Source organism: Carcharhinus amblyrhynchos, chromosome 1, assembly GCF_965287045.1.
Source record: "Carcharhinus amblyrhynchos chromosome 1, sCarAmb.v2.hapA, whole genome shotgun sequence".
NCBI lineage: Eukaryota > Metazoa > Chordata > Chondrichthyes > Carcharhiniformes > Carcharhinidae > Carcharhinus > Carcharhinus amblyrhynchos.
The window spans coordinates 11,791,257-11,814,081 of record NC_137324.1 but is presented as its reverse complement, the minus strand read 5'-3'; the positions used below and the strand labels follow the sequence as shown (position 1 = coordinate 11,814,081).

The window sequence follows — 22,825 nt, the reverse complement described above, 5'->3', positions numbered from 1 at the left end:
ATATTATCGGTGGCACAGTGGTTAACACTGCTGCCTCACAGCACCAGGGACCTGGGTTTGATTCCCAACTTGGGTCTGCACATTCTCCCCGTGTCTGCCAGGGTTTCCTCCAGGTGCTCCAGTTTCCTCCCACAGTCTGAAAGGCGTGCTGGTTAGGTGCAGTGCCGTGCTAAATTCTCCCTCAGCGTACCCGAACAGGTGCTGGAGTGTGGCGACTAGGGGATTTTCGCAGTAACTTCATTGCAGCGTTAATGCAAGCCTACCTGTGACATGAATAAATAAGCTTAAAAGTGACTCTAACCTTTAAGCAGCCGCCCGTGTTACTGCACTCCAGCGTGACTTGGAGCAGAACAAGGAGAGGAAACAAAATGACCCTATCCAGCTTTAGGTGGAATGACACAAGGTCACTGATTCGGCAGCTACCTAACTCAACGTGAGGGGTGCACAGGATTTGCCTTCATGGAGTGAATCGCACTGCACCATGGAGGCTCGTGGGTGTCGGAAGGTAACAATCATGGTCAGGGTTTGGCCTTACATAGAAACATAGAAGGTAGGAGCAGGAGGAGGCCATTTGGCCCATCGTTCTGTTTTACCATTCATTACAATCCAACCCAATAACCTAATCCTGCTTTCTCTCCATAACCTTTGATCTCATTCACCCCTCAAGTGCTGAATCCAGCCACCTCTTGAATACATTCGATGTTCTGGCATCAGCTACTTGCCGTGGTAACGAGTTCCACAGGCTCACCACTCTTTGGGTGAAGAAACGTCTCCTCTCCTCCGTCCTAAATGGCCCACCCCGAATCCTCAGACTGTTGACGCCGGGTTCTGCACTCCCCCACCGTAGGGAACATCCTCCCTTAGGAGTTCATTCACGAAATAGTCTTAAAAAGAACGTGTACATCTCTCTGCTCCGAGTAGCTCGACAGGCTGCGGCCAGGGATCAACTTCTAATTTGCTACCCGGGTGTATAAACATTGTTGAAGATCGACTTTCGGTTTGACTTACAGCCAATCCTCAAAGTTAGTTTTGGGTCAGTGAGGTGCGCTAAAAAATCTAACCCCTCGGACACTGGTCTCCTGAAGCATTGTTCCCCCCCCCCCACCCCACCACTTTCACTGCGCACACCTGGGTTTTTCCACCGGGTGCTCCGGTTTCCTCTCTCAGTCCGAAAGACGTGCTGGATAGGTGGATTGGCCACGCTAAGTTCTCCCTCAGTGTACCCAAACAGGTGCCAGAGTGTGGCAACCGGGGAGGGGGGTGATTTTCATAGTAGTGTTAATGCAAGCCTACTTGTGACACTAATAAATAAATTTTAAAAGTCCTTTTTTTCAAAACTTAAAAAAAACACCATTCGTGCAACCCTTTATATGAAGATCATTTCCCAAGTTCTATTTTTATCTGGCTCAGCGTTAAGTTCTGTAATTATTTTCCCTGGCTTTCTTGAAACTTAAAAAAAAAACCTAACAGTTAACCAGTTTCCTAGCCATTACCATAACAGCACCATATTTTCTGAACATTTTGGAATGATGGACTACAGTGAAAGTGAAGCTGGGGGCCTGGCAAGACAAGGCAAAGAAGGCCATTGTCGTGACATATCAGTGTTCAAAGTGGAGATGCCAACTGATGCTGTCAATTCCTGGTTAATATTACCCCGGGTTTAGGGGAACATGTTTCCCGAGACGTGTACGAGGAAGGGACACATGCGTGTGCACATACACTAAGGAGCCTATGGTCGCTAGACCACTGCAAGTTCCGAGTCCACGTCACGTGCTGATGTGACGAGCTTTGACTAAGAGGTGCTGCTGACACAGCATGGGAACAGCACCCGAGTGTAAAAGCCAATGACCCATGCTGCCAAAGATACAGCAAGGATAACTACTGACGGAAGAGCGAAGCAAATGTTCAAATGGGGAGACATGGGAACAGGGAGAAAGTAACCATAAAAACACGAAGTCTCTTTAATCGGGCTTCAGATGTCCATCTACACGAGTAACCGGATGAAGGAATCGGCATCAATCTCTGCAGCTTATCCGGTTTGAGGAGTTTTTATTTGTCCAGTAGGATGTTTTACAAGGTACTTGCAGGTGAGGCGGCCAACTTTTTCCCAATGTATATTCTAAGGTAAGAAGTACAGAAATACAGATCAGATTCAAATAGTGTAAGATGATGCAGCCTGGGGGGGCGCGGGGCGCGGAGGTGGAGGTGGAGGAGGAGGAGGGTGGGAGGTATGAGATGGAGGATTAGAGACACGGGGTTGGGGGGGGGGGGGGGGGTGGGGAGGTGTATTTTCTGGCTGTGTTAGTCCCAAGGCTGGAAATCCCCACCCGAAATCAATGGACCTTTGTATGGTCTGCCCCCCACGGCCTACTCCGATTCCCGTGATGGACAGGGTGGGAAAAGTTTGCCGTCATAATGTATGAGGGGCAAACAACTACAAGTCTCAGCTAACTGCGGAGTGATTGAGAAAACTCGGTCTTTTCTCCTTAGACGAAGGATGAGAGGTGACCTGATAAAGATGCATAAGATGTTGAGAGGTATTGATCCAGTGGATTCTCAGAGGCTATTTCCCAGGGCTGAAATGGCTGCTGCAAGAGGACACAGGTTTAGGGTGCTGGGGAGTAGGTACAGAGGAGACGTCAGGGGTAAGTTTTTCACTCAGAGGGTGGTGGGTGAGTGGAATCGGCTGCTGTCGGTAGTGGTGGTGGAGGTGATTCGATAGGGTCTTTTAAGAGACTTCTGGATGAGTACATGGGGCTTAGTAAGATAGAGGGTTATTGGTAAGCCGAGTAGGTAGGGATATGTTCGACGCAACTTGTGGGCCAAAGGGCCTGTTTGTGCTGTAGTTTTTCTACGTTCTATGATCTTGGTGCTGAATTGGCAAGTATAGAAAGAACGTGCACTTTTTAAAACACTTTTCAAAAGCTCAGGGCTTCCCATGATGTTTTACAGCCAAAAAAAAGACAGGAAATGCTGGAAAATCTCAGCAGGTCTGCCAACATCTGTGGGGAGCCAATGTTTAGAATCAGAATGACCTCTTGTGTTGGCTCCATTCTCTCTCCACAGATGCTGCCAGGCCTGCTGAGATTTTCCAGCATTTTCTGTTTCAGATTCCAGCATCTGCAGTAGTTTGCCTTTATCTTAAATTTTTTTTTTGCAGCCATTCACGTGCTTCTGGAAGTGTAGTGACCAATCATACAAAGGGAATCAATGTGAGCATGACTAGGTGCTCGAGGCATAAATATTGGCCAGCAGAGCAGTGAGACGTTCCCTCCTCTCCTTCGAAATGGTGTTGTGGGACTTTATCTCCTTGAGACTCTGGATGGGTCTCGGTTTAATATCTCACCCTGCAGCGCAGCAGGTAGACAGCTGTGTGTCAAAGTATGAGTCCAGATTAAGGGTTGGATTCCCCTGGTGTGTGCCAAAGAGAAGAGCTACGGTGAGTGAAAGCTACTATGTTCCAATCATTAAGTTGATTCCTGGAATCAAGATATTTGTGTTATGAGGAAAATTTGAACAGTTTAGTCCTGGAACAAAAAACAAAGAGCAGTACAGCCCAGAAACAGGCCCTTCGGCCCACCAAGCCTGTGCTGACACATGATGCCTTTCTAAATGAAAGACCTTTTGCCTTTACGTGGTCCATACCCCTGCCTATTCATGTACCTGTCAAGATGCCTCTTAAATGTTGCTATTGTATCTGCTTCTATCACCTTCTCTGGCAGTGCATTCCAAGAACTTACCAATCTCTGTGTAAAAAAACTTGCCTCTCACATCTCCTTTAAACTTTCCACCTTTCACCTTAAACCTACATCCCCTGGTAACTGACATTTCTACCCTGGGAAAAAGACTCTGACTATCCATTCTACCCATGCCTGTCATAATTTTGTAAACTATCAGGTTGTCCCCTCAGCCTTCGGCTGGGGTCACTGTCTGTGCGGCATTTGCACGTTCTCCCCATGTCTACGTGGGTTTCCTCCTGGTGCTTGGCACCTTGGTGAGACCACATTTGGAATACTGTGTGCAGTTCTGGTCACCTCACTATAAGAAGGATGTGGATGCATTGGAGAGAGTGCAAAGGAGATTTACCAGGGTGCTGCCTGGTTTGGAGGGTAGGTCTTATGAGGAAAGGTTGAGGGAGCTGGGGCTTTTCTCTTTAGATCAGAGGAGGATGAGAGGCAATTTAATAGAGGTTTATAAGATGATGAGGGGGATAGATAAGAGTGGACGTGCAGAGACTATTTCCTCGGGTGGATGTAGCTGTTAGCGGGAGGCATAACTATCATGGTGGGTGATATAGGAGGGATGTCCAAAGTAGATTCTTTACTCAGAGAGTGGTTGGGGTGTGGAATAGACTGCCTGCTGTGATCGTGGAGTCGGACACTTTAGGAACTTTCAAGCGGTTATTGGATAGGCGCATGGAGCACACCAGAATGATAGGGAGTGGGATAGCTTGACCTTGGGTTTGGACATAGCTCGGCACAACATTGAGGGCCGAAGGGCCTGTACTGTTCTCTGTTTCTATGCTCCGGTTTCCTCCCAAAGTCCAAAAGACATGCTGGTTAGGTGCAATGGCCATGCTAAATCCTCCTTCAGCCTGGTGGCTAGGGGATTTTCACAGCAACTTCATTGCAGTGTCGATATAAGCCTACTTGTGACATGAATCAATAAACTTAAAAACTTTAAAGTTCTTCGAAGATGCAAGAGAGGATAATGGACGTCCTGCTGACGAGGTATGTCTGGAATTCTAGGAAGGAAAGAATCGACGGATAGACAGACAGAGTTAGCAGAAATACTTGCGTAGATAACTTGAACTGAATGGCCTTTTTCAGTGCTGTAGGCTCGATGTAACTCTGTGTGACAGGTAGTTTGGACCAGTAATGGTGGGTTCTGTTTTTGGCGGTTATAGAATTGAATGATCACAGGGAAGGAATCTGCGAATCTTTGTGGAAATACAGTGACAACCAGCGTGCAAGGCGTTCGTCATGGACATACCCAACACCCAACGTGAACAGCTAAGTTACCACGACGACAGGTGTGCAAAGCAATCTCTACATTAATCACGGACCTACCCGACTCCCAGCATGAACAGGTGAGTTATCAGGAGCGAGGGAATGAGGAACACTACAAACTCGGAACTGAAGATTCCTCCTTTCTTCATCACTCCCGTCTTCCGTACACTCAGACTCGAACAATATTTTGGATGTTTGAATACAAATTCCCTAAGAGCAGCAAAATTAAAAAAGAACAAAAATTAGTTGTCACTTGCAACCAGTTAAAACATGACCTGGAAGTTACACGTGTTGGGGTTTTGGATAAAGTCCTCAATAGGTTCGTCCCGCGTAATGTGATCTCGGCTACAGTAGCAGTGAGGGTTGTAAACTATCAGGTCGCCCCCTCAGCCTCCAGCTTGGGTCATTGTCTGTGTGCAGTCTGCACTTTCTCCCATGTCTGCGTGGGTTTCCTCCGGGTGCTCCTGTTTCTCCAGGTTAGATTGTTCAGGGCTCTCAGTACTGTGAGTCTTACTTGACTACATGTAAGTGGATGTCCATTAAGGACACTGATGGCTCCTGGCTGTGTTGTCCTTCGAGCCTAGACCCAAATGGGAACAAACTTTTTTTTGTGTCTGAATGGCCAACTTCTTTTCCTATGCTTGAGTGATAGGGCGCGAGAGAATCTAACATCTAAGGGAATAGACTCACAGTAAAGGGAAGACCCTTTAGAACTAAGATGAGGAGGAATCCCTTCAGCCAGAGGATGGTGAATCTGTAAAATTCATTGCCACGGAGGGTTCCAAGTCATTGAGTGTATTTAAAACAAAGATAAGTAGGTTCCTAATCGGAAAGGGGATCAAAGGATACGGGGAAAAGGTGGGACAATGGGGTTGAAAAACATATCAGCCCTGATTGAATGGTAGAGCAAACTTGATGGGCTGAGTGGCCTAATTCTGCTCCTATACCTTACGTGCGCTGAGGATGGTTTCCACTGACTGGTGAATATTGAACAATCTCAGAGTAAGGGGGTCGCCTGAGCTGAGGTGACATTTCTTCACTCAAAAGATTGTGAATCTTGGACTTTACCCCTTGAGAGCAGTGGATGCTCAGTTGTTGAGTAGATTCAAGCAGAGAGTGATAGCTTTGAGGATGCCAAGGGTATTAAAGATCCAAGAAGGTGAAGTTAAGCTCGAAGATCATGTAAACCCTGCGTGTTCCCTCCAGGGTGACAGGTAGGAATAACAAGCCCAGAGATCCACGGATGACCAGAGATATTCAGGATATAATGAGAAGGAAAAGGAAGGCTTTTAAAAAATGCAAGGGGAGCAAATCAGTGAGGTATAGAAAGCGTAGGGTGAATCTTAAGAAAGCAATTAGAAAAGCAAAGTGGGGGTATAAGAAAGCTCTGGCTGGTAAAAGTAGGGAAAATTCCAAGATATTCTATATCAATGGAAAGGGGGTAACCAGCGAAAGAGAAGGGCCCATTGTGGACAAAGGATGCAACCTGTGAGCGGAGCCACAGGATAGAGTGTTGAATGAATATATCCACCTTCACCCAAGAGAATGAGGATGATGGTATGGAATTCACGGAGAGACTGTGAAGCTCTTGAGCAAATTGACATAGGGAAGGACAAGGTATTGAAGATGTTGGCAGCTTTAAAAGTGGATAAATCTCCAGGTCCAGATGAATTGTGCCCTAGGCTGCTGTGGGAGGCAAGGGAGGAGATTGCAGGGGCTCTGACCCAAATTTTCAATTCCTCTCTGGCCATGGGGTAGGTGCCGGACGACTGGAGAACAGTTAATGTGGTTCCGCTATTTAAGAAGGGTTGTAGATAAACCAGAGAACTAAATACCAGTGAGTCTTGCTTCAGAGGTAGAGAAACTGTTGAAGGAAGTTCTGAAGGAGCGCATCTATCTCCATTTGGAGAGACGAATGTTGATCAGGGATAGTCAGCATGGCTTTGTCAGAGGGAAGTCATGCTAACAAATTTGGTTGACGTTTTTGAGGAGGTGGCCAGGTGTGTAGACGAGGGTAGTGCAGTCGATGTAGTTTATATGGATTTCAGCAAGGTCTTTGACAAAGTTCCACATGGAAGACTTGTAAAGGAGGTAAATTCACATGGAATACAGGGTAATTAGATAAAGTGGATTCAAAATTAGTTCAGTTGTAGGAGACAGAGGGTGATGACAGAAGGCGGCTTTAGTGACTAGAAGCCAGTGACCAGTGGCGAACCACAGGGATTTGTGCAGAGCCCCCTATTATTTATATAAATGACATAGATGACTATGTGGGGGTAGGATTAGTAAATTTTCAGATGGACATAAAGATTGGCAGGGTGGTTAACGGTGAGGTGGAGTGCCTTGGGTTGCAAGAAGATACAGGCGACTCAGTAGCACAGTAATTAGCACTGCTGCCTCACAGCGCCAGGGACCAGGGCTCGATTCCCAGCTTGGGTCACTGTGCGAAGTTTATACATCCTCCGTGTCTGCATGGATTTCCTCCAGGTGCTCCAGTTTCCTCCCACAGTTTGTGCTGACTAGGTGCATTGGCCATGGCCAAATTCTGCCTCAAATGTAGCAAACAGGCTCTGGAGTGTGGCAAAGAGGGCATTTTCATAATAACTTGATTGCAGTGTTAATGTAAGCCTACTTGTGACACTAATAAATAAACTTTAAGCTTAATTTTACAGACAGAATAGTCAAATGGGCAGATAATTATGAGGTAATACGTTTTGGAAGGAGTAATTTGACAAGGAAGTACTCAGTTATAGCTAGGACACCAGGAAGTTCTATGGAACAAAGGGATATTGGTGTGTTTGTCCACAGATCTCTGAAAGTAGAAGGGCACGATGTTAGCAGGGTGGTGCAAAGGCCAGTGGGATATTTGCCTTTATCAATCAAGATTACAAAAGCAGGGAAATCATGTTGGGGTTGTATAGAACTTTGGTGAGGCCACAGCTGGAGTACTGTGTGCAGGTCTGGTCACCACATTATAGGAAGGATGTGATTGCACTGAAGGGGGTGCAGAGGAGATTCTCCAGGACGCTGCCTTGGGATGGAACATTTAAGTTGTGAAGAAAAGTTGGATAAGCTTGGGTTGCTTGTGTTGGAGCAAAGAAGATTGCGGGGGCGACCTGATCGAGGGTACAAGATAATGAGGGGCATGGTCAGAATGGATAAGGAGCAGCTGTTCCCCTTCGTTGAGGGGTCAGTCACGAGGGGACGTAGGTTCAAGGTGAGGGGCAGGAGCCGTGGGGTTGGGGGGTGGGGGGAGTAAGGAAAAGCTTTTTTTAAACGCAGAGGGTGATGATGGTCTGGAATGCGCTACCTGGGAGGGTGGGGGAGGTGGGTTGCCTCACAACCTTTAAAAATTATCTTAACAAGCACTTGGAACATCCTAAGATTCAAGGCTATAGACCTATTACTGGCAAATGGGATTCGAAGGGCGGTCAGGTGTTTCTCGCATGTCAGCCATTTCTCGCATGTCAGCCAAAGGTCTTCTTCTGCACTGTAAGGTTCTCTCTGGTTGGCCAGGTGGAGCAAGTTCAAAGGGTCACATGGTTTACTCCCATACGCATTTCTTATGTTGTTATCCACATAGTGTGAAACCGGCGTCGCAAATCAGCCAGGCCAAGAAAATTGGTTTTCCCAACCTTTCCTGGAGGGCATTTGTTAAAAGTCTGACAACACCAGGTTTTAGTCCAACCTATTTATTTGATAATATACTCACTAGCTTTCGGGGTTACCCCCTTCGTCAGGTGAATGGAGAGTTCTGGCCTCAGACAGAGCATATAAAGCACAGACAGTTTAGAGATTACTGATTAAAATGCGAATCCTTACACCTAACCTGCTGTTCACGACCTGAAGTGGCTGATAATGTGAGTGGAAGGAGCACTGATCACAGTTTAAAGAGATGTGTATTGTCTCCAGACAGTACAGTAAGTGAGGTTTTGCAAACCCAGGCAAGTCATGGGGGTTACCCATGTCTGAGGCCAGAACTCTCCATTCACCTGACGAAGGGGGTAACCCCGAAAGCTAGTGAGTATATTATCAAATAAATAGGTTGGACTAAAACCTGGTGTTGTCAGACTTTTTACTGTGTTTACGCCAGTCCAACGCCGGCATACCCACATCAGGGCATTTGTTAACCAGTTGGATCAAATTCACTCTCATTCTGCTCTGAAACTGGTCAGCAAGTCACCAGATTCACAAGAATTGGAAAAACTAGGAGCAGGAGAAGGCAATTAAGCCCCTTGAGCCCGCCCCACCATATAATACAATCGTGGCTGACCTCATCCCAGCCTCCACTTCACTTTGCTGCCCATTCCCTACAGCTCTTTAAACCCCTAACTAATTAAAAATCCATCTACTTCTTCCTTAAATTGACTCAGCCTCTCAGCATCCATCAAACTCTGGGGTTGTGAATTCTACAGACTCACAACCCTTTGAGAGAAGTGGTTTCTCCTCATCTCTGTTTTAAACTGCCACCCTTTTATCTTAAAACCATGACTCCTTGTCCACGTCGACTTTGTCAATTTCACATACCATCACGGCACGGTGGCACCATTGCCTCACAGCGCGAGGGACGCAGATTCAATTCTGGCTTCGGGTTACTGTCTGTGTGGAGTTTGCATGTTCTACCCATGTCTGCGTGGGTTTCCTCAGGGCACTTGAATTTCCTCCCACATTCCAACGATGTGTGGGTTCGGCGGATTGGCCATGGTAAATTGCCCCAAGTGTCAAAGGGATTAGCAGGGCAAGTACACGGGGTTACAGGGATGTACCACAACCACAAGATTGCCACATTTAATGAACAGCAGTAGGAGTACAGGATTGCAACTCACTTTGGGGGCACGTTTTCTGGTCGACTGGACCAGTACCAGATCCACTCTGCATTATTCCTTAGTAATTTCTCAATCTCTCCACTCCTCTCCTGGTTCTCTTCATCAGACTGTGAAAACACAATAAGAGGATTAGTTACCCCAGGACTTGATTTGATTTGATTTATTACTGTCAGATGTATTGGGGTGCAGTGCAAGTGTTGTTTCTTATGCGCTATAGAGACAAAGCATACAGTTCATGGAGTACATAGCGGAGAAGGAAGGGATGGAGTGTGGAATATAGTGTTAAAGTCAGAACTAGGATATAGCGAAACATCAATTTAACGCAAGGTAGGTCCATTTAAAGATCTGATGGCAGCAGGTTCATGATCTCAGACTTTGTATCTCTTTCCTTAGGGAAAAGATGGAAGAGAGCATGTCCGGGGTACATGGGGCCTTGATTATGCTGGCTGCTTTGCCAAGGCAGCAGGAAGTGTAGACAGAGTCAGTGGATGGGAAGCTTGTTTGCATGGTAAATTGGGCTACATTCACGACCATCTGAAGTTTCTTGCAGTCTTGGACAGAGCAGGAGCTATACCAGGTTGGTTAGAGTGACACGCCAAATTTCCTTAGTCTTTTGAGAAAGTAGAAGCATTGGTGGGCTTTCTTAACGATAGTGTCAGCATTGGGGGACCAAGACAGGTTGTTGGTGATCTGAACACCTAAAATTTGAAGCTCTCAACCATTTCTAATACACGCTGAACCCACACCGTTGGCATTGCTCTACATCACAAACCAATCGACAAGCCAACAGAGATAAACAGACCCCTCTAACGTAATCACAGAAAGTCTAACATCCCTTCCCGCATCAGTTTAGATAGGGTTGTTAGGAAGGCATACGGTGTCTTGGCGTTTATTGGTAGGGGGATTGAATTTAGGGGCTGCAGCGTCATGTTGCAACTGTACAAAACTCTGGTGCGGCCGCACTTGGAGTATTGTGTGCAGTTCTGGTCCCCACATTATAGGAAGGATGTGGAGGGCTTTGGAGAGGGTGCAGAGGAGGTTTACCAGGATGTTGCCTGGTATGCAGGGGAGGTCCTATGAGGAGAGACTGAGGAATTTGAGGTTGTTTTCGTTAGAAAGAAGGCAGCTATGAGGGTATCTTATTGAAACATATAAGATGATTAGAGGTTTAGATAGGGTGGACAGTGATAGCCTTTTTCCTCGGATGGAGAAAGCTAGCACGAGGGGGCATAGCTTTAAATTAAGGGGTGGTAGTTATAGGACGGATGTCAGAGGTAGGTTCTTTACCCAGAGGGTGGTGAGGGATTGGAATGCCCTGCCTGCTGCAGTTGTAGATGCGCCTAGTTTGGGGGCGTTTAAGAGATCCGTGGATAGGTTTATGGATGGTAAGGGTTTGGTTTAGGTTAGAGGGTCATTGTTTTTTTTAAACTGGTCGGCGCAACATCGTGGGCCGAAGGGCCTGTTCTGCGCTGTAATGTTCGATGTTCTATGTTCTAAGTGCTTGGCCTTTATCACGAGGGGGATAGAATATAAAAGTAGGGAGGTCTTGATGCAACTGTACAGGGTATTGGTGAGGCCACAACTGCAGTAGTGTGCAATTTTGGTCCCCTTATTTGCGTAAGGATATATTGGCCTTGGAGGGAGTACAGAGAAGGTTCACCAGGCTGATACCGGAGATAAGGGGGTTAGCTTATGAGGACAGATTAAATAGACTGGGCCTGTACTTGTTAGAGTTTAGAAGGCTGAGGGGGGATCTTATAGAGACTTACAAGATAATGAAGGGGCTAGATCTACCTCGCTAAATATTTTTAAGACGCGGGTTGATGGGTTTTTGATGAGAGGGGATTAAGCGTTATGGGGGGAGGACGGGAATGTGGAACTGAGCCATGACAGATCAGCCATGATCTTATTGAATGGCGGGGCAGGCTCGAAGGGCTACATGGCCTACTCCTGCTCCTATTTCTTATGTTCTTATGCTTACCTACCTGAGTGCTGTTGCTATCGGCGATGCTTCCAGTTTCAAACTCAACAGGAACATGAGGCATCTGAGGGCTCATCAGTAAGGGAGGGCTGTAAAACAGGATAAACAGCTGCCTGTAACAAGGGACTAATTCAGGTGGGATTCATACCTGTCCTGTCAGATAGTCTCTGAACAACACAGACCATTGTCATGGCAAAACCTTCATTCTTACTGGGCCCCCCAGGAGGTTAAGCTATGCAAATATGTTTGGAACACAGATTACAGAAATAAGTGTTTCTTATGTTGAGATGTATTACTCACAACCTTCCACTCATCCTTAACCCTTCATAGTCAGACAAAGGGACCTTCCCGTATCCGTGTGGATTTCCTCCGGGTGCTCCGGTTTTCTCCCACAGTCCGAAAGACGTGCTGGTTAGGTGCGTTGACCTGAACAGGCAGCGGAGAATGGTGACCAGGGAATTTTCACAGTAACTTCATTGCAGTGTTAACCTAAGTCTTACGTGTGCCTGATAAATAAACTTTAAACTTTACTTTGACAGCTTCATGTTCAGCATTGCCGAGACTAGCTTTCAATTCCACATTTTTTATTAATTAATTGAATTTAATTTCCACCAGCTGTTGTGGGATTTGAACCTGTGTCCCCAGACTAGCGAGATTACTACTCAGCCACCATCTATGTGGAAGACTAATGGGTGGTCTAATTGTAGATGTTTTACAGATAATTGAAGGAGTAGGCAGAGAGAAGCTACTGTTTCTTAAGCTGGGGGAGTGAGGGGGCAAATTCGAGCTAGGCCATTCAGTGGTGACATCAGGAAGCAATTCTTCACACAAAATAGGAGTCTGGAAATTTCCCCATAAAGGTTTTGGGATAATTAAAGATTTCAAAGCTAAAATGAATAGATTTGTGAAATAAGGGTTATAAGGGCTGTGGGACCTCGGTGAGTTAACGGAGCAACAGTGCAGAACAGTCAGAATCGGTGTGACCAAGGGCCGAATGGCCTACTCCTGTTCCTATGCTGCAGTGACTGCACAGTTGAAGGACAGTAACAGCTTACAACTTATTCGTCATGTGTTGACTAAAGTGAGGCAGTTGGAACCCCCTCATTGTAACATTTTTAAAAAGTTTTATTTACTAATATCGCAAGTAGGCTTACATTAACACTGCAATGAAGTTATTGTGAAAATCCCCGAGTCGTCACACTCCAGCACCTGTTCAGGTACACCGAGGGAGGATTTAGCGTGGCCAATGCACCCTAACCAGCACGTCTTTCAGACTGTGGTAGGAAACCGGAACACCTGGAGGAAACCCACGAAGACACAGGGAGAACGCGCAGACGCCGCTCAGTGACCCAAGCCGGGAATCAAACTGGATCCCTGGCGCTGTGAGGCAGCAGAGCTAATAACTGTGTCACCGTGTTGCCCAGAGCTACTGATAGAGTTGGAAGTAGGGGATCATTTAGAAAACAAAATATGAACATGGGCCAGTTGTGCTGAATAATCTGATTCTGAAATATAAATTCTACATGACGTGTTAATAAGGCAATTCACCTTATCTGAAGCCGTGCAGTTTGCAAGAAGCGGGGGTTGCTTGATGTTAACTGTTAGTAAAACTAGTTTCTCCTTCAAGGGTGGACCTTATTCAGAGCTTCATACCAACAAAAGCTGTCTTGCATACAGCACACAGTGAGGCGAGTGTGTGCTTTTTGAAAAAGCAATCCAGCTAGTCTCACTTTTCTCACTCTTTCCCCAAAACCCTGAAAGTTTCTCATTTGGAAATATAGTGGACTGTTAAGGGTCGGATGGTGGTCAGTGGGCATGGAGAATCATAGAAACCGTACAGTGCAGAAGCAGGTCATTTGGCCCATTGAGTCTGTGCCGATTATCTGATGAAGTATCCCACCCACGCCCTATCCATGGAACCCCATGTATTTACCCCACTAATCTCACCTAACATACATCTTGAGACACTAAGGGGAAATTTAGCATGGTCAATCAACCTAACCTTTACATCTTTGGGTGTGGGAGGAAACTGAAGCGCCCAGATGAAACCCAGGCAGACACGGGGAGAATGCGCAAACTCCACAATCACCCAAGGCCAGAATTGAACTTGGATCTCTGGTGCTGTGAGGCAGCACTGCTAACCACTGTGCTACCAACACGCCCAGAAGGGCTGGGTAATGGAAATCAATAGAAAACTCCAAGATCAGGACTGCAGCCATCTCTGGACAATTTTTAAAAAATTCATTCGTGGGACATGGGTGCCACTAGCTGGCCATAACTTATTGCCCATTGTTAGTTGCCCTTGAGAAGGTGGTGAGCTACTTTCTAGAAATGACTGTAGCAGTTGATACAACTGCCTGGCTTGTTAGGCCATCTCAGAGGGTAGTTGAGAGTCTGGAGTCACATCTAGGCCAGACCAAGTAAAGCCAGCAGATTTCCTTCCCTAAAAAGGACATCAGTGAACCAGATGGGTTTTTCCAACAATCGATAGCCAGGGCGGCATGGTGGCAAAGTGGTCAGCACTGCTACCTCACAGCAACAGGGACCCGAGTTCAATTCTGCCCTCTGGCTGTGTGGAGTTTGCACATTCTCCCCGCATCTGTGGGGATTTCCTCCGGGTGCTCCAGTTTCTTCCCATAGTCCAAAGATGTGCGGGTTAGGGCGATTGGTCATGCTAAATTGCACCTTAGTGATGGCGATTAACAAGGTAAATTACTGCAGATGCTGGAATCTGAAGCAAAAAGAGAAAACGCTGGAAAATCTCAGCAGATCTCTCACAGCATCTGTAAGGGGAGAAAAGAACTGACGTTTTGAATCAGATGATCCTTTGTACATGAGGATTATGAGGTTAGGGCCTGGATAGGGCTATCATTGCAGCCTTGATGGGCTAAACAGCCTCCTTCTGCACTGTCGAGATTCTGTGGTTCTATGACAGTGGCTTCATGCTCACCAGTTGATTCTTAACTCCAAGGATTTTTTTTATTGAATTCAAATTCCACCATCTGCCATGGCAGTAAACATAGAAGATAGGAGCAGGAGGAGGCCATTTGGCCCTTCAAGCCTACTCCGCCATTCATCACAATCGATTGTCCAACTCAATAGCCTAATCCTGCTTTCTCCCCATAATCTTTAATCCCGTTTGCCCCTTCTAACCTGGGTCCCCATAACATTAGCTGGATTGGTAGGTTTTCACAGGTTTTAAGTCGGTCCACCTTGTTGTCCAACGAGGGTCATACACGCGATGGGTCGTACAAGGGCCGCTCTTGGATGTTCGAGAATAGCCTAGTACTTCATGTCGTTAGCGTACGCTTAAACTGGACCAGATGCTGGGCAACATGACAGCTCAGTGACTATCACTGTTTGCTGTGCAGGCACAAGGATTTGGGCCGGCGTCTGTGGGAGTTTGCGCATTCTCCCCGTGCTGGCGTGGGTTTCCGCCGGGTGCTCCGGTTTCCTCCCACACCCCCAAAGATGTGCTATTAGGCTGACTGGAGGTAATAAATTGTCCCTAAATTAGTTTTCCCTCAATGTGGAATGCCATAAGCATAGATAAGGGTCACAGGTGGAGGGGGGGGGGAGCTGGTAATGTTAAAATGGCGGCGCGGGCTCGTTGGGCCTGTTTCCCGGGCTCTTTTGGTTCTTTGTGCTTTGGTAGCCTGGAGATAATACCATGGGAGCATCGACTCCCCGATCCCAACAAGGCGAGGCTGCCCCTTTAATAAAAAGAAAAAGAACAAAGAACAACCCAGCACGGGAAACAGGCCCTTCGGCCCAATGAGCCCGCGCCGCCGCATCACCCTACACCTATTCTACCCTGCATGTCTACGAATGGAACCCTACTCAGTCAGATTCAGGGAAGAAATAGTGTCAATTTGGTAAAAACCGATTAGCCTAAGAGCACATCTTTGGGGTGTGGGAGGAAACCGGAGCGCCCGGAGGAAACCCACGCAAGCACACGGAGAATGCGCAAACTCCCACAGACACAGGCCCAAATCCATGTATCTGCACAGCTAGCAGTGCTAGTCACTGAGCTGTTGCGGCGCCCGTCTACCGGTCCAGGATCAAGCACACACACCGACACGCAGTACTAGGCCACTCCTGGACTTCCAAGAGCAGCCCACGCACGACCCGCCGTGTGCATGCCCCTCGCTTGACACGAGGTGGGCCTCCACCTGTGGAATATAATATCACTCAACTTAGTGATACTGCCCCTTTAATAGCCATTACTGTCGCAGCCGTGTGGAACTTAATCACTCGCATATTTGATGAAGTCAGCAATTGTGAACTTCTGGCACTGCGGCAACGAGGAATGTCCTGAAACTAATTCCCCCTTCAGGCAAAGGAAGGAGAATTAAGCTACGGGGCAAGCCAGGGCTTGGACTGAAAAGGGAGTACACTTGTCAAACCCTGTAGCAATCACTCGGTTGCTTTTACTGAGACGTTGCCAGCGTTTAGCGAGTCACGAATCCCTCGTATTTTCTGCTTCGTTCACCCATTGAGGATCAGTTCCGACGTTAGACAAGTGCCGACGCAGGTTGTTTCCGGTTTCTGCTCACACCAGCATTCCCCCCCTCTCAGGTACCTCTCTTCCACTAACTGCACCTCGGGAAGGATTCACTGGGGCTCGAAGAGTCAAATCAAGAGCGTTTATGTAACACAGCCGTGCCTTCCATTCTCCCCAGTTTAGAAGATTAAAAGGTTGATCCAATCAAGGTATTTTAAATGACAGAAAGATTTCAACGAGGTGGGTAACGAGAAAACGCTTACTCTGTTGGAGTGAGTCCAAAATAAAGACTTAGAGTTTGAGCCAGGCTGACGAAAACAGAAAATGCTGGAAAATCTCAGTTTCCGGCAATAGGCTATCTACCAACATCCATTACAAGCCCACTGACTCCCACAGCTATCTGGACTACAGCTCTTCACACTTCACATCAGTAAGGACTCCATCCCTTTCTCTCCTTTGCTTCCGTCGCACTTGTTCCGATGATGCCACTTTCCAAAGTGGTTCTTCTGATATCTGCTCCTTCTTCCTCTGGATTCCTGTCTACAGTTATCAGCAGGGCCCTCAACATCGTGCAGTCCATCTCTCGTGCCACTACATTCACCCACTCCCCTCCCTCCCAGAACAAGGATAGAGACCCCCTTGTTCCCACATTTCACCCCACCAGCCTTGGTACGCAAAGTATAATCCTCTGCCATTTTCGCCAACCCCAGCGTGATGCCAGCACCAAACACATCTTCCCTTCACTCTCTCTGTCAGCATTCCGAGAGGTCACCCCCTCCAGGATAACTTAGTCCTCTCCTCCACTATACCCAACACCACTCCCGTCACTCATGGCACATTCCCGTGCAATCGCAGAAGGTGTAGCACCTGTCCTTTACCTCTTCCATGCTCACCATCCAAGGTCCAAAACATTCATTCCAGGTTAAGCAACGTTTCACTTGCACCTCTTTCAATTTTGTGTATTGCATTCGCTGCTCCCAGTGTGGGCTCCTCTATAATCGGAGAGACCAAGTGTAGGCTGGATGACCGCTTTGCTGAGCACATTTGGCCTGTGCACAATCAGGACCCCGACCTTCCAGTTGTTTGCCATCTTAACACACGATCCTGCTCCCAAGCCCACATATCTGTCCTTGACTTGCTGCAATGTTTCACCAGAGGACCAGCATCTCATCTTATGGCTAAGCACTTTACAACATTCTGGTCTCAACATCGAATGCAACAACTTCAGATGATTTGCTCTACCCCACCACGAACCCTTTGCTTTCATTTTGTTTTATTTAATTTTTAACTGTTCTCTACCTTTTGTTTTTTCATTGTCTTTCTTCTTTTTTCTTCCCCTTCCACTCTTTCCTTCCCTTATCTTTTCTCCCCCCCGCTTCCCCTTTTCTACATTCTACCTCTGTCCCATCTTCCCCCTCCCCTCACCCTCTCCCCTGGCATCTTCACCTGTCACAGCTTACAGCTTCTCTGCCGTTTGGCCATTCACACCCTTTATTCTCTCTGTGGACAGCCATTTTCCCCTGGTTTCTGTGGCGACGTCTCATCTTTCAATCCCTTATTCTGCAGTATAAATATCTCCCACTTTCTGTGCCTTTTAGCTTTGACAAAGGGTCATCTGGACTCTGTCGGGAGAGGTGTTGGGTATAGTGGAAGAGGGGACGAGATTATCCTGGAGGGAGCGACCTCTCAGAATGCTGACACAGAGGTTAGCTCTTTTCTCTTTACAGATGTTGCCAGACCTGCTGAGATTTTCCAGCGTTTTCTCTTTCGGTTTCAGATTCCAGCATCCACAGTATTTTGCTTTTATCCACATTTTTGGCAGCGTAGGAATGAAGAGCTATGAGCCAGGTGCTTGAGATACTGGTCAGGCGTGATCGCAGTGACTGGGATAAGGCCCGAGGGGCTGAATGGCCTCCTCCTATTCCCAAGCTCCCTGATGAGAGATTGGTTCCATCAGTACAGGCTGAAGGATGAAACTGGGGCCTGGCTGGCTGGCCCATAATGACACAGCTACCTTAACTGACTGAGCTACTGCGAGAGCCATCAGCAACCTCCAATTTAATGGTAATCAAATTAAATTAGAAAACACTCCCACACAAAAAGGGTGGTGGAACACATTCCTGAAGATTGCAATTGAGATTAGATCAATCATTCATGTGGAACTTGAGACTGATCTCTCTCTCTCTCTTCAGATCCCATGTCCCAAGAGGGCATTTCAACTACAAAACCTCCATGTTAAACTTGGTCTGGAGCTGTGGATGATCTTTATTGGTGGCACGTTATCCAGTTTGTGAGGCTCTTTACAAAGGTCACCCTTTGTCTGCCTCGTTTTTTTTAAACCATCAAACCTTTCTACCGATATTCAGACTTTCTAAATCAAGGATTCCTTATCGCGCGATGGCATGGTGGTTAGCACTGCTGCCTCACAGCTCCAGGGACCTGGGTTCAATTCTGACCTCGGGTCACCATCTGTGTGGAGTCTGTACATTCTCCCCACGTCTGCGCGTGTTTCCTTCAGATGCTCCAGCTTCCTCCAAAGATTTCAGGTCAGGTTGGTCATGCTAAATTGCCCTTTAGTGTTGGGGGTCTAATGGGGTAAATACGTGGGGTTACAGGGGTAGAGCCTGGGTGGGATTGTTGTTAGTGCAGGCTTTATGGGCTGAATGGAGCCCTTCTGCACTGTAGGGATTCTATGATCCTACGCCCAAGAAATTCAAACTGTTGTGAGCAGAGATCCCTAGGCTGTAATTCTTTCTAACGCCTCCACATTAGTACTCCAAGATATCATCATTATTCACCTCAACAACCACAACCCTGCAGCCTCAGTCCTTTTCTGCATTGCTTCACCGATCACCCAATCCTTGCTCCCCCATGTTGAAATCAATGTGATATACCAACCCAGGATTCTCACCACTGTTTTCATGGCTCATTTTGATTACATCAGAACTTTTTCAGCCATAGAACGTATGCCACAGAGACAGGCCCTTCGGCCCAAACTGGTTCATGCTGAACAAAATGCCCTCCTAAATCTACCTCCATTGCTTGCATTTGGCCCATATCCCTCTAAACCTTTCCTGTCCATGCATCTGTCCAAATGTCTTTTAAATTTTGTCAACCACTTCCTCCAGCAGCTCATTCCACACACATACCACCCTCTGTCTAAAAACGTTGCTCTTCAGTTTCCCATTAATTCTTCCCCCTTTAACTTAAACCTATGCCCTCTAGTTCTCGATTCCTCAACCCTGAGAAAAAGACTGAGTGCGTTCACCCTATCCATGCCTCTCATGATCTTGTAGAAGTCTATAAGATCATCCCTCAGTCGCCTACGCTCCAAAGAAAAAAAGTCCTGTCCAATCTCTCCCTATAACTCAGTCCCTTGAGCCTTGGCAACATCCTTGTCAATCTCTTCTGCACTCTCTCCAGTTTCATAACATCTTTCCTCTTGTCAGGTGACCAAAACTGAATACATTACTCCAGATGCAGCCTCACCAATGTCCCGTACAACTGCACATTTTCATTTCTCATACTTTTTTAATTTTCATTTTTTATGAAATGCACCTTTGGCCATTCCAATCTTTCAACTTATGTCTTGGGCGTCCTTTCTGCTCAACACTAATCTAGCTCATAGGTAAACAACTTTGTCTACCTGTTTGACCTTGTCATTCACAAACACAGAATCCCTACAGTGCCCAAGGAGGCCATTTGGCCCATCAAGTTGGCATCAACTCTGGAGCACAGCATCCCAATCAGGCCCTTTCCAGTAATCCTATGCATTTACGCCATCAAGCCCCCTGACCTACCCATCTTAGGATACTAAGGGGCAAGCAATTTAGCATGACCAGTCCATCTAATCAGCACATCACCCGGAAGAAACCCACGCAGACACAGGGAGAACGTGCAAACTCCACACAGACAGTCACCCCAGGCTGGAATGGAGTCCCTAAGCTGAGAGGCAGCAGTGCTGACCACTGTGCCACCGTGTGCCCCTGCCACCATTGCTGCCCCATTGTCTTCTTACTGTGATCTTACACTCTGGTCTGACTCCTTTTCAGACACTTCCAAACATCTTTTTTGTCTTACAATTTAGCTCAGCCCTTTCTTCCCACGTTCACTCACTACTCCATCCAAAATGTTTTTTGCAGTCTTTTTGAAATTGATAGAATTTTAAACATATTCACACTGAGGAAAGTGGAAAAGAAGTGAATATATAGGGGTGAATCTTACCGCCCTGTCCGGCACGTGAATCGGAGCGGGCGAGGGGCAGACGGTGGAAATGTCCATTGACCTCGGGCGGGGTTTTCCAGTTTCGGGGCAAGAGTGGCCGGAAAAATCCCACCCATGAAGTTCAGTCACAGGTCAGCCATGATCGCATGAAGGGTGGAACTGACTTGAGGGTTTGAGAATATCTGGCCTCCTCCTGTACCACTAGACCCTTTTATATTATCTTTGAACTATTTTCATAAGTTCATAAGATATAGGAACAGAATTAGGCTGTTCGGCCCATCGAACCTGCTCCGCTATTCGATCGTGGCTGATACGTTCCTCATCCTCATTTTCCTGCCTTTTCCCCATAACCAGTTAAAAATCTGTCTAACTCCTCCTTAAATTTACTCTCTGTCCCAGCATCCACCACACTTTGGGGTAGCAAATTCCACAGATTGACAACCTTTTAGGAGAAGTAGTTTCTCCTCAATTCGTTTTTAAATTTGCTACCCCTTATCCTAAGACTATGACCTCTCTTCTTAGAATGACCCACCAGAGGAAGCATCTACTCCACATCTACTTTATCCAAACCTTTTATCATCTTGTATACCTCAATTTGATTTCTTCTCATTCTTGAGGGTACCCTCTCATCCAGAGGGTAAAGGCCTAAACTGTTCAATCTCTCTTCATACAACAAGTCCCTCATCTCCGGAGCATTGGACCTGATAACTGTGGGGCTTTGAGAGAAGGACGATAGTGCAATTATCACAGAAACATTCCCTGTGGGTTAGCGAACATAATGGAAAGCATGGCTCAAATCACCTGTCACAGTGAGAGCTGCCTCGTGAACTGTTCTTTTCTGATTCATGCTGCGCATCCAGGAGGATTTTCTCCATGTCTCCATTGTGGATGGAGGTCGAGGAAGGCACATGCTCCAGGGCCCGTGGGCTGCTGTGTTGACTGTAGTCCAGCTCCACCCATGAACCTGAGAGAAAGAGAAGGGCAGGTAATGAAAAGGAGCCACCTTTGGAACAAAATTGTCAATGAATCCCAGGGACCAGTTCCACCAATGTAAAAGATAGAATCCCTCCAGTGCAGTTCACTATTAGACATTCAGACTCTGACAGAGTGACCAGCATTGAGTTATATGATTTTAAAATAGACTTATTAGCTAACAAGAAAGCACTTTACACATGTATGAATTGCAGTAAGCGATTTTAAACAAGTGATTATGATTTAAAAACATATGCTGATATTTTGAATGTATTAATATATTTTTAAGAATTATTGTCCACTCGTGTATCGAGTCTGCGCTGAGAACAATCTCACCCAGGCCCAGGGCGAACGTACAGACACCACTCAGACAGTGACATAAGGCTGGAATTGAACCCAGGTCACTAGTGCTGCGAGGCAGCAGTGCTAACCACTGGGCCACCCTGCCATGCTGTACAACAATTTGCAAAATTAGCCAGATATGTCCTTCCCATAAAAAAGCAGGACAAATCCAACCTGGTCAGTTAGTGAAGAAACTGATAGCATCAATTTCTATCTATACAACATGTGTGAGTGGGCTGTCCTGGAATGTTAACAGGTTTACAGTAGATTCAGGTTCATGCACTGGTTTGTACATTTCCATGGTGATTGCAAGATTGCAAAAGCACTTCATTAGCAGTGTAGATGCTACAAGATCAATAACTGTAACATCATTGTGAACTATGAAAACATAGGGTGGATTAAATGGGAAGTGTTATTAGCCCAGTTTCCTCACACTATCACTCAGTAAGCATCTCCTCCCAGCACCATGTGCTACTGACTGTGAATCTACTGATGTTAATCCAGCTCCGTCACACTGTCACTCAGTAACTTCTCTCCCCCAGTATCCTGTGTTGCTGACTGTATCTCTACCGATACCAAACCTGCCTTCTCTAACTGCATTTTCTGACCCACTTCAAGAACCGTACAGTCACGGAATTGTTACATCAAAGAATAAAGCCGTTTGGCCCTCACAGCAACGGGTTCGATTCCCAGCTTGGGTCATTGTCTGTGCGAAGTCCACACATTCTCCCCCCCGTGTCCGCATGGGTTTCTTTCGGGTGCTCCAATTTCCTCCCACGGTCCGAAAGATGTGCGAGTTAGGCGGATTGGCCGTGATAAATTGCATCTTGGTGTCAGGGGGCTAGCTAGACTAAATGCATGGGGTTAGTGGGGATAGGGCCTGGGTGGGGTTGAGGTCGGTGCAGACTCGATGGGCCGAATAGCCCCTTCTGCACTGTGGGGAATTCTATGACTCCAATTCAATTCT

At 46.7% G+C, this 22,825-nt stretch overlaps 1 protein-coding gene across 1 annotated transcript in view; it reads right to left on the bottom strand.

Annotated features, from left to right (window-relative positions):
• Window positions 1-1,107: 1,107 nt before the first annotated feature.
• The window catches only part of LOC145346151 (BCL2/adenovirus E1B 19 kDa protein-interacting protein 3-like), a 39,760-nt gene continuing 18,042 nt past the window's right edge, over window positions 1,108-22,825 (bottom strand). The window contains exons 2-6 of the mRNA XM_080193507.1: window positions 21,346-21,508; window positions 11,821-11,905; window positions 9,836-9,942; window positions 5,070-5,219; window positions 1,108-2,119 (exon numbers count right to left, since the gene is read on the bottom strand). Coding sequence (XP_080049633.1) covers window positions 2,071-2,119; window positions 5,070-5,219; window positions 9,836-9,942; window positions 11,821-11,905; window positions 21,346-21,508 — 554 coding nt within the window. The 3' untranslated portion in view covers window positions 1,108-2,070. The remainder of the gene's footprint in view (window positions 2,120-5,069; window positions 5,220-9,835; window positions 9,943-11,820; window positions 11,906-21,345; window positions 21,509-22,825) is intronic.